The sequence below is a fragment of the Vicugna pacos genome, chromosome 3, assembly GCF_048564905.1.
Source record: "Vicugna pacos chromosome 3, VicPac4, whole genome shotgun sequence".
In the NCBI taxonomy this organism is placed as follows: Eukaryota; Metazoa; Chordata; class Mammalia; order Artiodactyla; family Camelidae; genus Vicugna; species Vicugna pacos.
In genome coordinates, this window is record NC_132989.1 from 45046242 (window position 1) to 45068241 (window position 22000).

Below are 22000 nucleotides of genomic sequence, written 5' to 3' on the forward strand. Positions count from 1 at the left end.
GTTTTATATGCCAGCTGTATCTCAATAAAGGTGAAATAAAAAGAAGAAATTGCAGTGGAGCTCAGAAAGTCTTTGAGGAAGGAAGTTGGTTAAAGAGTATTCCAGTAGCTGAATAATAAAGCTTTAAACTTCCAAAAGGAAAAAAAAAGTATACAATTATTTGGAACAAGTTAAGTTTTGAATCAATGAAAGGTCATATATCCCTGACATTTCTGAGAATCATATATCCATCCTGAACCTCCCAAATGAAAATAAAGTATGCTAGAGAAAATGCCGGCCAATAAGTCTGTGGGTGTTCAATTTCTCTCTCTCAAAAGAAAAAAAGAGGGATAAAGGGTCAAGTCATTCAATTGCTAAATAAGGACACAGTTCTGTGGTTTGTTTAAATAATATAGTATCTTTCCCTCATTGGGTAATTCCAAAGATTACTGTAGTCTTCCTGAGACAAGAGCAGTATTTTCCCACCCCCCCGCCCCCCTGGCAACCACTACCTGATGAGCTGATTAGGTCAGATTGTGAGATACAGGATTAAAGAATGTGGGCATCCACGTGCTCCCGGGAAGTACCTCCTCAAGGGATGCTCACTCCATACTTCATGTCCTCAGAAGAGCTTGAAGACTTGAAAAACCATAGCTATGTATAAATAATGGTATTTCTTTGTTTTTTGGGTTTGGGGGGGCACCTACTTATAAATATCTCTGTACATTTATCTTTGCTATATTAAAGAAACTGAACATGTCCTAAGTGTGCCTTTTCTTCAATCCACAATCATCCAGTTGGGACAACCATTCAGGAAATTTTCACTTACTCAGACTAAGTTAAATGATGCCAGCTCCCACCTTTGTACTCCATAGAACCCCATCTTACTATTTTACAGCAGTTTTTCCAGTGTACTGTAGATGTTTGTTTACATGTCTCCCTCCTATGTGAACTTTCAACTTCTGGACTGCAGTGTCTAAGTTAGAAAACATTTTTTTCCCTCTCAGTCCTTATAATAACATTCATCTTGCAATAAATGAGCAAATGAATGAATGAGTGAATAAATGAGTTGCCTACTCTTCCCTCAACTATATTCTAGGTTCCATCCTTCTCAGTCTATGTGCTTCTCCCCAAGTGAGTCATTTGTTTTCTTAATCTCGGTTTTTGCTCCTGCTTTATCATCTGTCGTGCGTTGGATTGTGTCCTTCAAAAGATATGTCAAAGTTCTAGGCCCCCATACTTGTCAATGTATTTATATTCAATGTGACCTTATTTGTTAACAATATAGAATCAAAATGCTTAATGATGATAATTTGCAAATCTTTATATTCAAGGAAGAAAGAATATCTATACCTAATATTGGATACATTCTTGTGCTCTTTTGAAGGGAACATTCTTCTGTGCCAGAACTCCCCTTGTTCCGATATCCAGATTTTTTCACCAGGGCGGATAAAGAGTTGGCAAGAATCATTGATCATCACGTAAGTGACTTTCTTAAACGAGCAGCAAAAGCTTTGTTCTTTAAAGGCATTTTGAATCAGAAAGTGTAGTTCTGAGAACAAAACATGAACACATGAGAACTGAGAAGCAGAGCCCTGCCTGGGCATTGCTAAACTCGACTATGCCTCACTGTAATATCTGTACCCCTCACTGCACTATCTGTACCCCTCACTGCCTCCACTGGGTTACAGAAAATGTGGCTTTCTGTCATTTGTAAAGTACAAGCCTTAGCCTGTTCCCCTAATCAGTACTGATTTCTTATGACAAGAATCTGATATTGAACACTGATTTCTTCTGTAGTGTAGTTTTAATAACAGAACAAAAATCTTTTGGCTCAATTTTCAGTGACCATTCTTTACCCTTGAAATATTAGTAAGACTTTAATCATTTTGTTCTTGGTATGAGTTAAACAAGCAGTGGCAATACAAGGCCATTTACTTAACATAATTTAATCTGTTGAGCTATGTTTACTCAGTGGTTTCTTGCCAAGTCATTATATGACTACTTCTTTTTAGGGGCAGAGTTGGAGTAAGAGAGAAAGTACTTATTTTCTGTTTTTAATTTGAATGCAATATGGATTCAGTAGCACATAGAATGTGTTTAAATTACTGTTATCTACAGTTCAGTACTATTTGTCGATTGTGTTTATATTCTCATGATTATCTTTTCACATTCTTTTTAATTAGTGATAATTTGAGAAAGAATAAGTTATTATTTTATTTATTGATCCCATTAAACAGTTATTTATCACACAGTTAATATTTAAGCCAATACAGTGATAGTGACAAGAATTGGGGTTTGGAGACTGAATGATACCCTGGAATCCCAAAATGAGAGCTATAGTATTGTTACTTTATTCATTAATAAAGTTTGCTAAACCAGTATATCATATGTACAGGGCATTATCATAACTTCTAAATGGTTCATAACTGCAGCATCTATTTTACTATTCACTTCAACTAAACTATCTAGAATAGATTACAGAATATAGCGGGTGACCAATGTGTATACACACACACACACACACACACACACACACACAGCGTAGTTTTAATAACAGAACAACAATCTTTTTGACTTGCCACTTTTTACCCTTTTACCCTTGAAAGATTAGAAAGACTTTAATTACTTTGTAAAAACATCAGCCTAAAGAGGCAGAGGACCTTATTTTGAATGATAGAGAGGAGGTCAGGAAATGGCTCCTAAAAACCATCATCTTTTCCTCTTTCCAAGGGTCCAAGCAGTATCTAAGTAACACTGCCATCGATCTGCTTGTAGTGTAGCTAGAGACAGTTAAAGGAATCCTTTCTGAAAATATGTTTGAGAATGTATAGGATCCAAATCGCGTGATCAAATAGTTAGCAGTTTGGTAGTACTGATTTGGGAAGGTTTATGGAAGTTTCTCTGAATGTCAAATTTTAAAAAGTATTAATGTATATACCATTTCCTTTGAGGTAGCTATAGTGCTTTTTACTTACATCTCACACTTTACAAAATGCTCTTACACTGGTTAATTTAATCTCACAACAATGCTGTAAAACATTAACCAGTAAGAAGAATGTAGGTTTACAATTTAGTTACTTGTCCAAGGCTTTAAAGTTAGTAAACGACTGAGTGTCAACACAGAACTAAATCTCTGGATTTCAAAAACACTTTTCCTGTCAATTCTCCATAGTTGCTCAATTTCTTAGTTTATAATCCCTAACCTGAATGGAGGTGGGAAGGTGGAACCTGTAGAATTAACAAAAAACAAATACACACAGCTACAGTTTGAACTGTCCTGCTATTTCAGTTGAATTTTATCATGGCCATGATATGGGAAGAATAGGGCAGATACCTCACTGTTCAGCAGATATTAAGTACCTCCTACACTGCTGGTATTCCATCACACAATGACGAGTCCCTGAGTGAATGGGCTGAACAGAGCAGTATGGTGCTTCTGTTTCCCATCAACTTTAAGCATGTCTGCATCCTCCTAGCTGCCACAGTTGATGATAATAATTGGAAATAAAAGTAAGTTCAAGACAGTGCTCTATCCAAATTGAATTTGTCATAGTCAATAGAGACAAAAATGAGAAAGAAAAGCTTACATTCTTCTGGGGCTAAGAAAAAGAGGGATCATAACATTATGGTGGATCTCAGCCACGCCAAGTTCTAACAAGGGAGGAGACGAGGAAGAACTGCCTCCTGGTCATTCACAGTCTGATGCCCCATTACTGCTCTAATGCTTGGTGTTGAGGAAACCAAAGAATTCTACTTCACTGAGAGTTCTTAAGAATTAATACTCTGTTGACTTTTGACAGTGTAAAGATCAATATCATGAGGTACACGGAGATTGCTTACAAAAGGAAGGTTAGTGTCTTTGTTTATAGACACTGTTATTATTACACCAACTACTACTTTAATGCTATAAGATTAGTAATTTCGTCAAACAATTGACATTATTATTTAGTTTATTATATTAGAAAAAGTTGTATGTCACAGGTGAGTATCAAAACTTGAAGACTAAGCGAAGGCATGAATTTTAGCCTATGCTGGAATGTTCTTGATGTTTCACCTCAATTTTCTGGAGTTTTCATGTCAGAATCGCTTCTAAGAAGTGAAACTTATATGAGTAATTGTGTGTAGAAATGGTCTCAGGGTAAGTGCAGGTAACTTGTATTTCTTATGTCTTTAAAATTTAACTGGAAATTTTAAAGTGAAGATGATTTTATTATGTTTTTGTTTGATATTTAATCCCGTTTTGGATTGTTGGTTTATTATTATTAAAAATTCTAAGAAGGAACTCTGTTTTTTTGTGGGTCTTGTACCCTTTCTAATAGATGGCTTATATACTTTTCCAGTATGGTAGATAAATTCCTCAGGCATATCTGTGCGAAAAACTAAGAGAATGATTGGATATAAGGATCTGCATTTTGAAGAGCTAAACTGATAGTTTTTTCAGGGAAAACCGTATGTAAATGACGCTTTCTCTCTGTAACAGTGGCAGGAAGAGCTAAAGATCCGACAGAATGAAGACGCAGTATGTGAGGCGGAAGAACGTCAACGTAAAGAGTTACAGGAGAAAGCCCACTTCAGAGAAATCATGGAGAGAAGAGAGGAGAAGCTGCATAAGCAAACCAAACCCTATGAGCTTCCTCCTAGGACTGAAGTAGTTTCATCAGAAAAGAAAACGACTCCTCAAAACTGAATCCATATGCCAGAAATTCACTGCACGGAAGAGACCAAGATAGCTTCAGGTTAGGAGAAAATTCTTAATTAACTGGAAGCCATTTCTTACAGAGGAGTTTATCCTGGTGCAGTTTCTTTAACAGTCAGATCTCAGTCCTAAATTAACAGCACTTAACATTTGCGTGAAGTATTTTACTAGTTAAACATTTTCCAATAACATGGCTAGAGCTTTTCCTAATTGACTCTTAACTTGTGATCATACACATACTTAATGATTCTCAGAGCATTGACAGTCACTGGACAGTTAGATGGAAATTAATTGCAAATTATTAATGAGTCACAAATAAGAATCATTTCTTGAAAGTGGAATGAGCATCAATGGATACTCCTATGATAGCTATTATACAAATAAAGGAAGTAAGGCACTTGCTTGGATTTGTATTTCGTAGCCAATCTGTGCCAAATCAAACCACGTGTCAGAAGGTTGAATTCGATTAATTCTGTATATAAATGAATCTGAACAAGCCAGTCATCTCAGAATGAGTTAATCTTTAACAGATACCAAAGAAGCCTTCTGGGTGACAGTGATTTCACTTTGCCAGTTGAGTTTATGAGAATGGATTTGCCTGGTCCTGGCAGGTATAACCAGCACTTACTGGACGGGTTCATCCAGGCAGGAGTCACTTTTAAAAAGGCACTTCTTCTGACACTCTCAACCCATGGGTTACAGTATCGGGGTGGGGTTCTTACAATGCCTTACACTCTTTCTGAAAAAGATAACCACACCTCAATTTTGCACAGGTGACTTGGTGACGCTCAGGAGACAGGTACTCAATCAGGGTGTCAAACTCAAATGACTACCAGGTCTGGAAGGTAACATAAATTAGTGATGGGGCTATACAGTACTTACTCCACCTAAGAAACTGGCATCACTCAGCTCCTCTCTGCAATGTATGTCCAGTATTGTAGGGTCATCAGTCTTTCAAAAAGACCTCAATCTTTTTTTTTTTAAGTTGCTAAATTTCAAAATGTTGGCAACTGATTTTTTTTAAAATCACATAGTTTTGGGTTAAATTTGACACCTGGGCCACATGTTTTTGACCTAGATTATGTGAATTTACAGTACCATTCTTTAAGATTACAATAACGTATGGTAGAAAAATGGGAGGAGAGAAGGGTGTTTCTCTTTTGATTCCCCATAGAGCTGATTCATCTTTATGCCAGCCCTCCCAAACCTTTTGACTCATCCTTGTCTCCTCGTACAAAGAATATGTAAGTTCCCAGAAATAGTATTTCCCAGTGTAGCTTGCCAAATACCTTCATCTATCTTTGCTTCCCTCACTTGTGAAGAGAAATCTCTCCCCTAGAATGCCAGCTAATCCCTTTTCTCTGAATCTGATTCCATCCAAAATCTTCCTCCATCAACTATTTACTGTCCCTCCTGAAGTCCCTCACTTCTACCCACTGCAGTCTCAATTTTCCACCATCCTTCCATCCGTGCTATTCTCAGCCTTACCAAACCCTGACTGCCTTTTAAGAGTCATCATCTTTCTTCTGGGTTGTAGAGAGATGGAACCACTGGGCTGTAAGTGGTGGGGAAGGAACTCTGGAGATCTAATTGCTACTTGTAAGAATTTTAACAAATCCTACTGTTTCAGAACCACCCTTTAGAAACTCACATTCTTCCAATTTCAGAACTATTCTGGTATCATGAGGCAAGGACTGGTCTGTCTTAAGGCTTCCCCACTGCAGACTTAGCTTCTAAAATTTCTTTCCTGTTCTGCTTTTTTTTCCTGTTCCCACTTGTTCACCTAATTTCTAACTTCCACAATTTTCTTAGTATTTCCAGTGTGCTATTATCTGTTCTCCTTATGGATTAATACCTTTTTTAAAAAATAATACTTTATGTGTCATAGTAGTGGAGATTTGGAAAGGAGCCAAAAAAGAATATACATATACCCTTGCATAAATATATGAAGAATATGTAAATTTAAGAATATGCATATGAATAAAGGTATAAGGTTTCTGACTAATCAAGTAGATAGATAGATTTATTTTCAAACTGTTCTCTAAATTTTTTTATTCTTAAGTTATCCTTTAAAATTCTTAAAATTTGTCAGCACACTTCTATCATGGTTTTCCTCCTATGTCCTGGAGCATCAGCACAGACTGGGGCTTGTAGCTCTGGGTTCATATTCTGGCTGTGCCTCCTGGCAACTGTGAAACAGCTAGCATGTTACTGAATCTATCTGAGCTTCAGTTACTCGTTTATAAAAAATAAATATGTAATTTACAGTGTACGTAGAGCGGTATCGGAAACTAATCACAAAAACAGAAATACGTCATTTTAACAGAGAATTTAGTATAAGGACTTGTTTTTACAGGTGTTAGAGAACTAAGAAAATGAAAAGGGAGCATAGAAATAATAAAGAAACAGGAAACTGCTACCACCTCTAGGGCCAGAGGATCAGAGAGAGGGGGTTGGATTGTCAGAACCTGGAAGCGAGGAGGAGGCACCCCGCAGTGGGACTCACACCTCTGAGGGGCGGCACTGCCCAGCTCCTGCTGATACCTCTGATGCAGCACAATAAAGTGGAAGCACAGGGCAAAAAGGACACTGGAACAAATTGCTGCTGAAACCAGGCTACCAAGAGGAGCAAGACAACAGGAAGAGTCAAGCTCTTCCTTGACCATCCTGGAAGTCTCCCTGGAGTGCGCCTGTCCCCAGCTCACAGGGCAGAGAGCCGAGGGGTGAGTTTGGAGCTGAAGCCCACTCGTTAAATAACTGGAAAGGTGTGCAGCTCAATGCCTAAGACATATTAGATCTAGCAATAAAAGTTATTCCTCACTTCTTCTCATCTGCATTTTAGGCCCTCCTTTCTGCTTTTTCTGCATGCATTCCCTTTTACATTTAATGTCAGTGGCTTAGAAAGACACTTTTACTACAGTTTATCTTTATAATTAACCCTTAATTCTTTCAGTAAGTACTCAATTTAACACAAACTCAACTGGTACTCTTTGTAATTTACTCTCAATATTAATTTCACCCCAACATTCACAAAGGGTTCTATGAGTCTCAGGTTGGGTTGGGCACCAGGTGGATTCTTTTCATCTCCTCTCATGTTGTTCAGCCTTAGTCATTTATTTTCTTAGTCGTCCTACTTTAAGTGAAAGAGAAGAAGGAAAGTGAGAGAGGTACTCCACGTCTATTTATCCTTTCCAGCTCTTGCAGCTCTTAATTCATCTTTAACTGAGTCTACTATTTGGAACTGTTAGCCTATCTCAGGTCAGAATTTCTTTCTATCTAAACCTCGTTTCTATGCTACTCTGTGCTCTTTGCTTACTTTTATTTTAAAAGAACAAATCTAGGTCTTCCTGTATCCATTTATTATAAATTCTCAAAAGGATTTCCCCTAGCAACCACCAAAGCAAATTCTTTACCACACAAACTAACTCACAGCCCTTTTACCTTATTGCGAATGAAATATTTATAAGAATTTTAGCTAGTTCCACTCGGGTATTAGAAATTAAAAGCCATATATTAGGGGAGGAAAGAGAAAAGAAAAATAGTAAACTCTAAGTAACAGAAACATAAAAATAAGCACTTCTTTTAGTGTAATTTTAAAAAGTAAAGTCAAAAGATTCACAAAGCGTTCTGGGGCATGACGAAAAAACAGTTTAAGAAAATACCCAAAACAAATATTCTTATTTTGACATTAGTAAGAAGGCATTTTGGGGAAAGGGGTATGCAGAGGTAATAGACAATTTAAAAAGTAACTCAGGACAATTTCAGAAACTCTGTAGCAATGGCCAGCAATTACAATTCAAGTACTTGATACTTCTGCTCTTACTGGAAAAAATCCTCTGGGACATAAGATTTTAACTGTCTACTAGTTCATTTTAAGTGATCTTTCTAATTTTAAAAAAGTTTATCAATTCAAAAAATCCAAAGAGGACAGTGGTAGAGTAGGAGAACACAGAGCTCACCCCACCGCCACAAACACATCAAAGACACATCTACGTGTGGGCCAGTTCTCAAGAACACCAGCTGGAGACTGACAGATCTCCTGACAACCAAAGCTGCAAGAACGACCTCTACGTCACTCAGTAGGACAGAAAAAAATAAAACAAAAAGGGATCAGGCAAGACTGGCACCCCTGGGAGGGATGTGTAAGGGAGAGAAGGTCCACATGGGCAGACCCCTGCGCTGGGGAGCACCCTTGCCCCCTGGAAAATCCGCCGGGACAGATGGAGGGGATAGAGAAGTCTAGACTCTATTCTCAAGGAGTGCATGTGTGCTGGTTGCTAACAATCAAGGCCAGGAGAGACCTATGCCTCACCGCACTTCCCAATTCAGAGGGGCAAACACCTAGCCCCTCTTGCTCTACACCACAGCCTGGCACAAGATCAGGGCAGAGAATCAGTCTAGCTGTGTAGAGACAGACTGAGGTGCCTGCGGTGTGATCCTGGCCAAACTGCAGAGTCAGCACACGCACGGGGGTGCCTGATCTAACCAACCGACATTGGGAGCATGCACACGGTAGTGCCACAAGGGCACACAGTGGCTGAGTGCTGAATCCCAGGCAGACAGTCCCAGGGAGAAGACTCAGTCTAGCTGTGTGGAGACAGACCAGAGAGCCTGGGTTGTGGGTGGGTGGGGGAGAGTGCAGAGCCCACTGTCAGTGCACACATAGCGGGGGGAGAGGGTGGCCATGGCAGAAACTGTCGATGCATGCACCAAGTGGCACCACAGAAACAGAGCAGCCGGGTACTGAGTCTTGGGTGGACAGGCCTTGGGCAGGACCATGCAGCTGTTCATTTCCCAGCAGGAACACTCCAGCTCTGACCACTTCACACTTCAGCATGGAGCCAAATCTGGGGTGGACAAATCCTGGGAGAGAGCTGCCACAGAGGAAGCCCAGGTCCCAGACAGTAGCACAGCCACTGCGATTTCTGCAGGCACAGCACCCCAGCCCAGCCTGCTCCTCACTAGACCCTAACACTGGGACTGGGACGAACTCAGTGGAGAGAGGGACTCAGCCTTGGGCTGCTTTTGTGCAGAACTGCAGACACCTGCACAGGTGGCACAGAGGTTCACTATGACCACAAAGGCCTCACTTGCATCAGTGGTCACCTCCTTTGGGGTAGGGCAGGCTCTCAAGGGCAATGGAGCCTGACTGAACCCGATCCTCAGGGCTTTTACTTCAACAACTGGGGAGCAGACCCCACCCCTGACAGGACAGTGACAGCCACAGAGCAGAGGAGGCTCCACCCACTTCTGGTGTTGGCTCTGGACACTGCAGCACCAATCACATGCCCATCCAGTGGGTAACGGCTGGCAAACTCCGAGGAAAGACAAGGCTGGCATCCATACCAAAGCCAGCCTTCGCACCAGAAATACTAGACTCACACCGTCTACACAGGGACACTTCACAAAAAACACTCCTTCAAGACCACAGTAGATAAATTTTTCTCCTACATTAATAAAGAGAAACTGAAGAAAAATGAAAAAGCAGAGAAACTACTATTGAAAAGAACAAGAAATCCCCTGAAAGAACAAATAATGAAACAGACCTCACCAGTTTACTAGATTCCGAGTTCAAAAAGGAGGTAATAAAAATGCTAAAGGAATTAAGATTATCAATAGAAATGCAGTTCACTGTAACAAGGTACTAGAAACTATAAAAAGGAACCAATCAAATTTAGAAAACTCAATTGCTGAGATTAAAAACCTGTCTAGAAGCAATGAACAGCACACTAAATGACACAGAAGAACGAATAAGTGATCTGGAAGAAAGAATAATGGAAATCACCTAATCAGAACAACAGACAGAAAGAAAAATGGGAAAAAAAGAACCATACATAATGGAGAAAAGACAGTCTCTTTGGCAAATAGTGTTGGGAAAGCTGGACAGCTGCAGGTAAATGAGTGAAATTAGAACACTCCCTCACACCTTATACAAAAATAAAATGGTTTGAAGTCCTAAATATAAGACATGACAAACTCCTAGCAGGGAACATAAGCAAAACATTCTCTGACAGAAACCATAGCAATATATTCTTAGGTCAGTCTCCCAAGGTAAAAGAAATAAAAGCAAAAATAAACAAATGGAACATAATCAAACTTAAAAGCTTTTGCACAGCGAAGGAAACCATCAACAAAAAGACAACCTATGGAACGGGAGAAAATATTTGCTAACGATGCAACCAACAAGGGGCTGACATCCAAAATATACAAACAGCTCATGTAACTCAATATCCAAAAAACAAACAGCCCAATCAAAAATGGGGCAGAAGACTCAAATAGACATTTCTCCAAAGAAGACATACAGATGGCCAGTAGGCATATGAAAAGATGCTTAACATTTCTAATTATTAGAGAAATGCAAATCAAAACCACAATGAGGTACCACCTCACACTGGTCAGAAAGGTTACCATCAAAAAATCTACAAATAATGAATGCTGGAAAAGGTGTGGAGAAAAGGATACCCTCCCACACTGTTGGTGAGAATGTAAAATGGTGCATCCACTATGGAAAACAGTATGGAGGTTGCTTAAAAAACTAAAAATAGAGCTACCATATGATCCAGCGATCCCACTCCTAGGTATATATCCATAAAAGATAAAAACTCTAATTCTAAAAGACACATGCTCCCCAGTGTTTGTGGCAGCACTATTTACATGGAAACAACCCAAATGCCCATCAATGATGACTGGCTTTAAGAAGTGATATACAATTATATATACAATGGAATATTACTCAGGCATAAAAAGATGAAATATTGTCATTTGCAGCACCATGGATGGGCCTAGATAATATCATACTTAGTAAAGTCAGAGAAAGACATTATATGATATCACTGATATGTGTAATCTAAAAAAATGCCAATTTATATATAAAACAAGCAAACTCAAGGACATAGAAAACAAATTTATGTCTATCAAGTGGAAAGGGAGGGGGAGGGGTAAATTAGGAGTATGGAATTAACAGATACAGACTACTATATATAAACTAGATAAGCAAAGTGGATCTACTGTATAGCACAAGGAACTATATTCAGTATCTTGTAATAAGCTACAATAGGAAATAATCTAAAACACACACACACACACACATATAAAAAACTGAATCACTCTGTTGTATACCTGAAACTAACACAATATTGTAAATCAACTATACTTCAATTTAGAAAAATCCAAAGAAAATAACTGTCACCTATAAATTCTTATATTGCTTAAAAGTGCTTAATTAGTAAATACAGTTCCTTCTTCCCATATACCATCATAACCATCCCACTAAGTTTATACCACAAGGGTCTATAGCAGCATTTTACTATAGTAGCACTTCCAATATTTTGGGCTGGATAGTTATTTAATATGAGTGGGTGGGAATTCTGTGCATTTAAAGCTGTTTAACAGCACTTCTGGTCTCTAACCCTAGATGCCAGTTGCAGCCCTGCCCCTTGTCCCCTATGAGTCCTGATGACAAAAAATACCCTGGGGAACAAAAATCGCTCCTGGCTGAGAATAACAGCTCTATACTTCAATTAAACTTGACTTCAACATTTCAAAGTGAATTTCTTAGTGACTGCCTTTGGGTTGCTTTCAAATTTTGTCCAGCTGCACACACAGTAAGCTCTCGCTTTGGTCACCCGGTGACTCTCAGTTAACATCATCCCATTCTAACGAAGCCTCTTTATTCCCTCTTACGCCTCCATTTGCTGAAGTGGCAACATGAACAAGAGCAGCCCTGTTTGTTTTATATGTGAATAATCGATGGCATTTATCACCTTCCCCATGGGCTAAATATAAACAATGATAACTCATGAAAACCTGCTCTGCCGATGCCTATATAGAAAAGGCATGTCTAGTAATATATTCAGCCCACACTGCACTTCCCAGCCTTGGGATGGCCACTTGAGACAAAGTGCTTATAAGTCTCCTTATAATAATTCTAGCCATTTTCTCTGACATGCAATATGTGTTTGGAAACTTAGAGCAAAACTCATTTTAAATTATCATCTTCTATAACATAAATTCATATATTTATACAGTTTTGCAAATTTTGTTGATGATTTGGTTACTTTTGAGCTACATGCATTTTTCATAGTGACATAGATTTCAAGGATAATTTGGCTTTAATGTTATTCGAGCTGACTTTTCCCTCCAATCATTCTAGCTAAGGGACCTATTTACATAATACCTAGTGCCTAGTTATTTTTTTATTCCTGCTTCATTGGAAAGCCAAAAAATAAACAAAAAAGAAATGCCTTTCCAAAGCATTTTTTAGTTGGATGATCCTTGTGGTATCCAACTTTTAGCGAAATCTCCCAAGTTGACTATTTTGGAAAAGGCAGATTCTCTTATGAATTAATGAACAAGATAGAGGTTAAGCATTTTAGCATCACCAGAACAACTTTTAAAATACATCGTCGTTGGAGTAGAAATCCAGTGATGCTTTGGCTATTTACACTCTAGGTTCTTTTTAAGGACACTCTTAGCTTTATTTCATTGAAAAACTGAATTTTAAAAAATGCTAAATTCTCAGGAAGACTGACCATAGATAGTTTCCTTGTAGGCCCAGTCTGGCCAAAGAAAGAGAAATACAATGCTCTGAAAATGTCTTTCAACTAAGTTAAACAACTGTCAAGCATTCCCCACACCTGGTTTAGGGAGGAGGGTGAAAAGAAAACTTAAACCTAGTTATTCATTAATTACCAAATAATAAATGTTTGAAGTCCCTTGAAGAAGAACTTGAAAGCCAATTACAACCCTTGCAGCCAACACAGAGCCCTGAATCATGAGGATGGGAGGTAGGAGGAATTAAGTAGCTCAGAAGATGTTGGTGCTAGAAGAGATCTTAGAATTAATAAACTAATGCTCTGTTAGAGATGAGAAAACTGAGCACGTGCAGTTCACTGAGCTAACCGTGAGATATTCATTAGTTCATTCAATACAACAAAACTATGACATAGGTACAATTATTTCTGTTGAATCATGAGGAAATGGAGGCTTTCAGAAGTTATGTAATGTGCCAAAATGTCACTTAAGGATGAAGGTCTGTGGGCTCTTAAGCACCACACCACGGTCCCTCAGAGATCTGGTGAGACAGAAGCAATTAGGAATATTCCTCAGGGCCCCAACTTGGACTTCTACCTGTGATACCATGATACCATGATACCATTCTGAGGTTCTCTCTGTCCAAACATATAATGCCATTTATGAATATATACTAAAAATACAGTAGAAAAAATGGAAGTGTATAAAGTTGAATTGATTGTGCAGCTTGAGATGAGCTCTCAAAAGAACTGAAAAATTAAAGTTCTTAAGAAGTTTGACAATTTATGAAATGTATGTGAAATCATGACTGTTTTTCATAACCATTCAGGAGTGCAGAATAAGTGCTACTCTGTGTTCATCCCACTATATAGTTATGGTTATGGTGGTTTGGTAAGAATAAATCTTGCCTGGGAAGGGGGGTGTAGCCAGTGGGAAAGGTTTTGGTTGTGCTATTTCTGTATCCTTTGCAGAGTCATTAAATTCAGACAAATGGAGGGTTATCCCCTATTCCCTGAGTCTATTTCACTGATATGTTGTATTTGTCACTTAGTGTTTGAATCTTGGAGAATACCAGTTTTTAAAAAGGATTTTGGTAATAGTTGCAGCTAGCTATAAATCCCCCAAATTCAAAAGGCAAACCTAGGATTTTAACTCAGCTCCTACTCTTTTGCCTGTAACACTTCTACATTAATACAATGTGTGGAATTTTTACCACCTTACCTCACAAGAGCACTGATGGCTTTAGTTAAAACATGTCACTGATATATAAAAACAACAAGTTTATACTGTATAGCACGGGGAACTACATTCAATATCTTGTATCTTATGGTGAAGAAGAATATGAAAATGACTATATGTATGCTCATGTATGACTGAAGCATTATGCTGGACACCAGAAATTGACACAACATTGGAAACTGACTATACTTCAATAAAAAAAAATATATATACGGAAAAAAAAACCAAAACCAAAACAAAAAAAAAGCCATTGAAAAGTGAAATTGAGTAATAATGCCAAGGTTCCAGATGCAGACATGTCTGTTCCTCTAGGGATGGCAAAAGAACATTTGGGAAGTGAAGTAGGTATTTACATAGGCTGTCTTGTTACTTCCTTACATTTCCCTATGATCCTAAAGTGTGTATTTCCTGTTCATCTGCCTCCTTAAGATTACTCTGGATAAATGAATAACATGGCAACAATTTTAAATAAGAAAACAAAGGCAGACAAGTGGACTTGGTGATGGTGATGATGACAGTGATGATGATGATGATGATGATGACGACGACGACGACATTAAAAGCCAAATGTATTGAACTCTGATGCCTTACTATGGTCTAAATACTGTGTAATGCTTCTCATTTAATGATAATTTTTTTTTGCAACTCTGGGCATATGTACCATTATCATCTTATAGATGAGGAACTAAGACTAAGAGAGGTCAATTAATTTGTTTAAAGTTGCACAGCTAGTAAGTAGGCCTTTTTGAACCTGACCTATCTATCTGACTCCCAGGCCTGTGTTCTTAAGCACTGTACTACAGTGCATCTGCCATTGTGTCAGCATGTTTAGTTAAGATTGAAAATGACAAGAGTCTCAAGGATGACAATAAGAATGAGACTAAACTTAAGAGCAAAGCTGTTGTACTGACTCAATGGTGTATTCCTCAGAACTTAAAACAGTGTCTAGTCCACAATAAGCTCTCAACATGTGTTTCTGGAATAACTGAAAGGATGAATAAATGATACTGAGGCACCCTTAAGGTCTTTCTATAGAAATAACGAGCTCACTTTTAGAGAAGCTGGCTCGTGTACCAGGAGTGAGGGAGCATGCCTTCACGCACACGCTGCTGTGCTCAGGTTGCAATGCTTTACATGGCTATTATACATTCAGAAGGCTTGCACGGCGTACGTAACACATGCAAAATAAAACAGAATGTAGTTTAGCCCCATTGAAACTGACATCAAAGCCAGTACTTATAATACTGGAGTCGGGGTTGGGGGGGAAGTGCTGCAAGAATCATCATCCTGACTATCTAGAAAGCATAACACTTCACAGGTTACCTGACTTCAGGTCCATTAAAAGAGTCTGTTTTATCTATTCCTTACATATAAATTATTTTTGTGAGCATACTAGAGCCTTTAGAAAATTTTTAAGGTTATTACAAGTAATGGCATATTTTCGATATTATACAAATATATTGAATCCTGTTCATCACCGGCTTGAATGTTTCATGTGGCTTTCCAATCAGAAGCCTCCTAATCAAAAGCAATGGCTAGAGGACACATGTAATAGAATTCCTTCCAAAGAATATATGCTCCAGCGTGATCACTAGGATCACTTATGGCCCTAGAGGAGAGGAAAGGAGGGTCTTGAAGAAAAGGTCCAACCTACTGAGACTGTGTGGAGAACAAGAGAGTTGGAAGGAACAGATTTAAAGGTACTTGATACCCTCACCCCTTATCTCAAGGGATGGGGGTGGTTATACACATCCAGATAGATAAGGAGCCTGCACACCTCACGTTAGTAGCATTGACTCCTGCACTGCTGAGGGAACTGGTAAGTCAGTCAGCTGAAGGGAGAGGTGCTGGATGCAGCCATTTCCAATGACTCAAGCAGTCATGAGGTGAGATGGGAAGCCAGGTCTCTGGTGTTAGCACACATATCCCAATTGCCAGAGAGGATTAGATCGACATCAAGGCACATTAGTGCAGAAAGCACAGTGGTTCATCCATTCTGCAGTTGAGGTCGGGGAGAATCCAGAGGACACTGGGAAGGTTTAAGGACAGTCTTCCCTCTGCTGCCTTGCACAGGCCATACCTCCCTCCCCCAGACAAGTCACACGCCATCCTGGAAATGACAGTCGGGCAAGGGATAGGCAGTTGTATTCCAAAGCCGTTATCCCAAAGAAACAAGTTAACGTTTAAGTGATCTCTTGATTTCCTAGATTTTGATAATTTAAAAACTAAGCTAGACTGAGCTTCATCTTTGCCCTGCCCCAAGATAACCAGTAGAGGGAGCCTCATGAAGCAGACCCAAGTGGATTTATAAAACTTCAGGAACTAACTTCATATTAAAATGTTGCATGAAACTAAATTTGAATCCTTGCAGCATTTATATGAAACAAAATTCCAACACATAGAGATGGATGGAGAGACAGATGGTCTAAACTGCTATTCTCCAATCTGATATATTCACTCATTTATTCAACTAATATTTATTAACTACCTGCTGAGTTCCAGATACTCTTTTAAGCACTGTGGATATATCAATGAATCAATAAACACAACAGAAAATACAGCATTCAACGTATTAAAACAGTAATATGTGTATCTGTGTGCATAAACCAGTAACAAAAATGTAGTTTCTGATAGGGTTGAGTGAGGGATAAAAATAAAGCAGATAAAGAGTGACGAGGGAAGAAATGTTTTAGGAAGGGTGGAAGGGTCATTAGGGATGATCTGTCTAGGGATTTCAGAAAAATTGGGATGAAGAGAGACGGAGCCATCTGACTTTCTGCGGAAAGAGCGTTCCAGGCAGTGATTTCAGCAAATGCAAAGTACCTGGGGTAATTCATACTTCTTATTTAGCCTTTATTCTTTCTGCCAAGTATTTATGCTTCTTCCCTCTTCCAGGAACATTATACTTTTCTGGCACAGTTGTGTTGTGGTGGGCCATATGGCAAATGACCAATGAATTGTGAAAGAAAATGATGTGTGTCACTTCTGGTTGAAATATGTACTCACTGGCTTGAAAACTTACAGTGCTTTTTTTTTTTCCCCTTCAGAAAAATAATTAACAATGTTCAAGATATTAAGTCCTCTTTCACCCTTGAATCCCTTAATAAAAATGATGGGCCCAAGAAGACAAAGCCTTTAAGTTTTAAGAATTTGAGATCTTTGGAGTTAATACATTACTACAGGGTAGCATCCTATCTGGGTGTGATTGGGGTGAACTGAATCTGTTCAAAGAAAAGCAAGTGTTCAGGAGGCTGTAGAGGAATAGACCCCAGAGGGATAGGAAGGAGATGAGATTAGGAAAATTCAAGCCAGATCAGGTAGAACTATGACAGCCATGGTTCCAGGTTTGGAATTTTACTGAGAGTGATGGGAAATTATTGTAGGGGGACTATCAGACAAACAAATAACTCAGCCTAATCTGTAATGCTTTGAGAGTTATATTTAAAAATGTAGTGATTTCTTCCTTTTGAAGTAGATATTAAATTTACCAAAAGTTTAATATGCTTTGATAAGAACTTAACAAATTATGAAACTGTGATTCAGGAGCTGAAAGGACTTCAACTTAAACTCAACACTTTAGATTCTTTACAACATAAAACAAGGATGGACCTAAGTGTCCTTCCACTGGAAACATCTAGAAATTTATGGAAAGTCTGAGAACTAACTTGTGAAAAGAAAAATCAAACAACAAAAATGTCTTAATATTTACTCAACTGTGTTAACATTTTGTTGGAAAAGGATGAATTGTAAATAAAAACACACCTAACTTTATGTTACAGAAAGATGTTCTCCCTGTTATTTTTGCTCTGTCCAAAAAAGAGAGTTTGGCCACTTATTTTCACTCTTAAGCTGATACAGCAGCCTTGATTTTTTCTCCTCAATAAGGGAAGCATATATTCGACCTGTCAATGGCCATGATTGCTTCAACCCAAGCAGAGATGTGGAAACTGAAATAGGGCGCTCTTACAGCATGTTCATGAAGGTGTTTCAGTGGTTTCCATTCACTCTGTAGCTGCCATATCAAAGGCAAGGAAAATAGGCTTGATTAGATTTGGCAGTAGCTTTCCTCTAACAATATTTTCGAGAGATGGGATTGTTCAGGGTTGAATTCCCAATTATTTCCTGCTGTAAGAAGTAGTGTAAAACAATGTCTCCAGCATCCAAAGTAATTAGTTCTTCTATTGACCTCTGTTTTTAATGTTAAAATCATTCCTCTGTGGGAAGAATTGACAAATACCAATCTTTCTCATGTATGAACTAATATCCTTGAAAACTGAGTGGATGTGTTTGACAACTTATTTCTGTGTCTGTGAGATCAAAGCTCTGAGGAGCTCTGATATCAAAGCACGAAGGAGATGGGACACAAGATGTAACAGAAATAATGTTTTGAAAGTATTCAACTGATATAGATTGTGGATTTTATCACCCCACCCCATGTATCATATACCTTTATCATCATTTAAATATTATGATACTCAGAGGGAAGGGGGCACATTCATATTTATACCAGAATTACTCACAATGGCCAAACAGTGGAAGCAACCCAAGTATCTATTGACAAATGAATAAATGAATGTGGATTATACATACAATGGAATAGTATTCAGCATTAAAAAGGAAGAGAATTCTGTCATATGCTACAACATGGATGAATCTTAAGCACATTGTTCCAAGTGAAATAACTCAGTTACAAAATGAAAAAGAAAGAAAAAGAAAGAAAAATACCATATGATATCACTCATAAGTGGAATCTAAAAAAAAAAAAAAAGACGAACTTATTTTTAGAACAGAAACAGACTCGGGAGGCAAGATGGCGGAGTAGAAGGACGCTCGTAAGTCACCCTCTCCCACAAATACACCAAGATCCACATCTACAGACTCACTCAGCCAACCAGCGCACCTGCGGAACTCCGACAGAACATCGCCCTCTTCAAAAGATAAAGACGCCCAAAATCTGGTAGGAAAAAATGAAAAAAGAAAGAACAAAAGGCAAAGCAGCGCGGGAGGGGTCCCGCGGGGAGGGAGCTGGTAAAGGAGGACTGGCGCTTGCTCGCTGGGTCTCCCCTCTCCAACTGAGAGGCCAGCAGGACAGAGGGGGAGCCTCCGAGGCTCGAATCTGTACAGAGCAGCCCTTGTCTGACAGAACTAAGTTAAACGGGCACAGAGCGTCCCCCCGACACCCAGCCTGAGACGCGGGCCGGCAGCGGCGGGCAGGGCCAGGCTGCACAAGCCTGGCGGAGGACGGGGCGGCTGCACGGAGGCAGCTCCGGGGGACTGCAAAGGGCTGGGCGCCGTGGCTGTGGGTGTACAGGACAGAACAACCTGGGCCCTCCATAAAACAGCAAGGTTGATGTGCTCTCGGGGGAAGGGTGCATCCCCCCATCTCTGAAAACCCGCGGAAACTTTTCAGGGGAAGAGAGGTGGGGCCCAGGCACAGCCGCCATATTCTCCAGCGCTTAACACCCAGGCGGGGGCGAAACCTGCATCCGCACCGAAGGGCCCAGCAGCCTCAAGGGCCAGACTGAGACGGGCCTACAGCCCGAGGCAGGTGGGATCCTTCCATCCTGGTCCCTCAGAGAACTTGCTCCACAAAGACAAACAAGGAGCTGGGTCTTGGCTCGGAGCAGGGACGAGGCTGCCCCTAGGTGTTCCCCGAGCCCACCCGCGGAGCGCGGCCAGGGCGGAGCGCGCAGCCGCACAGAGCAGCGGAGCTCCCGGCAGCGCAGGCAGAGGGAGAGTGGCCACCCCCCCCCACCTGTCGGGCAGGAACACAGCCCCTGACCGAGGTGCTGGGAGGGGGCACGACCCGCCCTCCTGCCTGGCCAGTCTGCAACATCTGACTGCGGCATCCGGAGGGGCAGTGACCCGCCCGCCTGCAGCAGAGGAGAGCTGCACCTGACCCCGTGTTAGGAGGAGTCGCGATCGGCTTGCCGACAGGTGCTGGGAGCAGCACAGAAGAGGGCGCCAACGGAGGGCCTCTGAAAACAAGCTGAGCTTCCAAAACAGGACGAAGACAGAAAGACTTCACATTAAAAGCACACAGACTCCAGGAGAACACCGACAACACCTTTTTTTGTTTGTTTGTTTGTTTTGTTTTTGGTTTTTTTTGTTTGTTTTTTGTTTTGTTCTTAAATCTGTTTTTACCTGTTCTATTTTCAATTACTCTCTTAATTTTTACTTCTTAATTCATTTCTATTTCTCTTGGGTTTTGATGTCCTGTTATTGATTAGACACAGGCTTCAAATACATCTATTCATCTCCCCACCCCTTTTTTCTTTTTCTTTTTTTTTTTAAAGGTTTTAAAAGGACGTCTCCACCCGATTAATACTCTGCTTCAACTCGCTCTTCTATTATTCATTATACAGTGTTTTCAAACCCTCTTTCTCCCTTCTTTTAAAAATCTTTCTCTCTCTCTTATTATTTCTTTCTTTCTTTTTCCCTAAGTTCTATTCATAAATAGGCATTAGATAGATAAAATCCTTAAGATCCAAAATAGACAACTGATACTCCATAAACCACAGTGCCAGAGAGGTATGAGCAAGATGAAGAAGCAGAGAAACCTTTCCCAATTAAAAGAACAAGAGGAATCCCCTGAAAGAAAGCTCAATGAAATAGACATCGATAGCCTACTAGATCAAGATTTCAAAAAAGGAGTGATCAAATTGCTGAAGGAATTAAAAGAGATAGTGCTTAGAGAGAGAAAATATGTCAAAAATGAAGTTGAAGCTATAAAGAAGAGCCAAGCAGAATGGGTAACTCATTGACAGAGATGAGGAATGATCTAATAGCTGTGCAAAGCCTAACTAGTTAATGCAGAGGAACGAATTAGTGATCTAGAAGACAGGGCAATAGAAAGCACCCATTCAGAAGAACTATAAGATAAGCAAATAAAAAATAATGATAATAGCATAAGGGACCTATGGGGTAATATAAAGCATCCCAATCTTCGCATAATAGGGGTCCCAAAAGGGGAAGAAGGATTAAAGGGGACTGAAAAGGTTTTTGAAGAAATCATGACTGAAAACTTCCCAAACTTACAGAAGGAATCAGATATCCAAGTACAGGAAGCTCAGAGGGTCCCAAACAGGAAGAACCCAAATAGACCCACACCAAGACATATCATAATCAAGATGGCCAGAGTCAAGGATCAAGAAATGATTCTAAAGGCAGCAAGAGAAAAAGAGTGAATTACAAGGGAACCCCCATAAGGCTCTCAGCTGATTTCTCTACACAAACACTACAGGCCAGAAGGGAGTGGCAAGATATATTCAAAGCCCTGAATGAAAAAAAGATGCAGCCTAGGATACTTTATCCAGCAAGGCTATCCTTTAGGATAGAAGGAGAAATAAAGAGTTTCACAGACAAAAAAAAAAAGCTGCAGGAGTTTGGCAACACTAAACCCATGCTAAAAGAAATATTGAAAGGGCTACTCTAAATAGAAAAGCAGCAGGATGCTACAGAAATGAGAAACTCACAACTGGAAAGGTGATAACTCATGAATTACAAATAAAGAAAACACGAAATTATAAAAGAAGACATACAAATCACTGA

At 39.6% G+C, this 22000-nt stretch overlaps 1 protein-coding gene across 8 annotated transcripts in view; it reads left to right on the forward strand.

The window, feature by feature from the left end:
* The window catches only part of TMEM232 (transmembrane protein 232), a 246282-nt gene that overhangs the window by 188825 nt on the left and 35457 nt on the right, over positions 1–22000 (forward strand). For 4 of the 8 annotated variants that reach the window (XM_072958284.1, XM_072958288.1, XM_072958285.1 and 1 more), the window contains exons 13-14: positions 1367–1460; positions 4463–5085. In XM_072958284.1, coding sequence (XP_072814385.1) covers positions 1367–1460; positions 4463–4669 — 301 coding nt within the window. In that variant the 3' untranslated portion in view covers positions 4670–5085. Of the gene's footprint in view, positions 1–1366; positions 1461–4462; positions 5086–5451; positions 6684–7034; positions 7052–14878; positions 15024–22000 lie in introns of those variants that run through there. The other 4 variants (XM_072958292.1, XM_072958290.1, XM_072958291.1 and 1 more) reach the window with 4 other exon arrangements.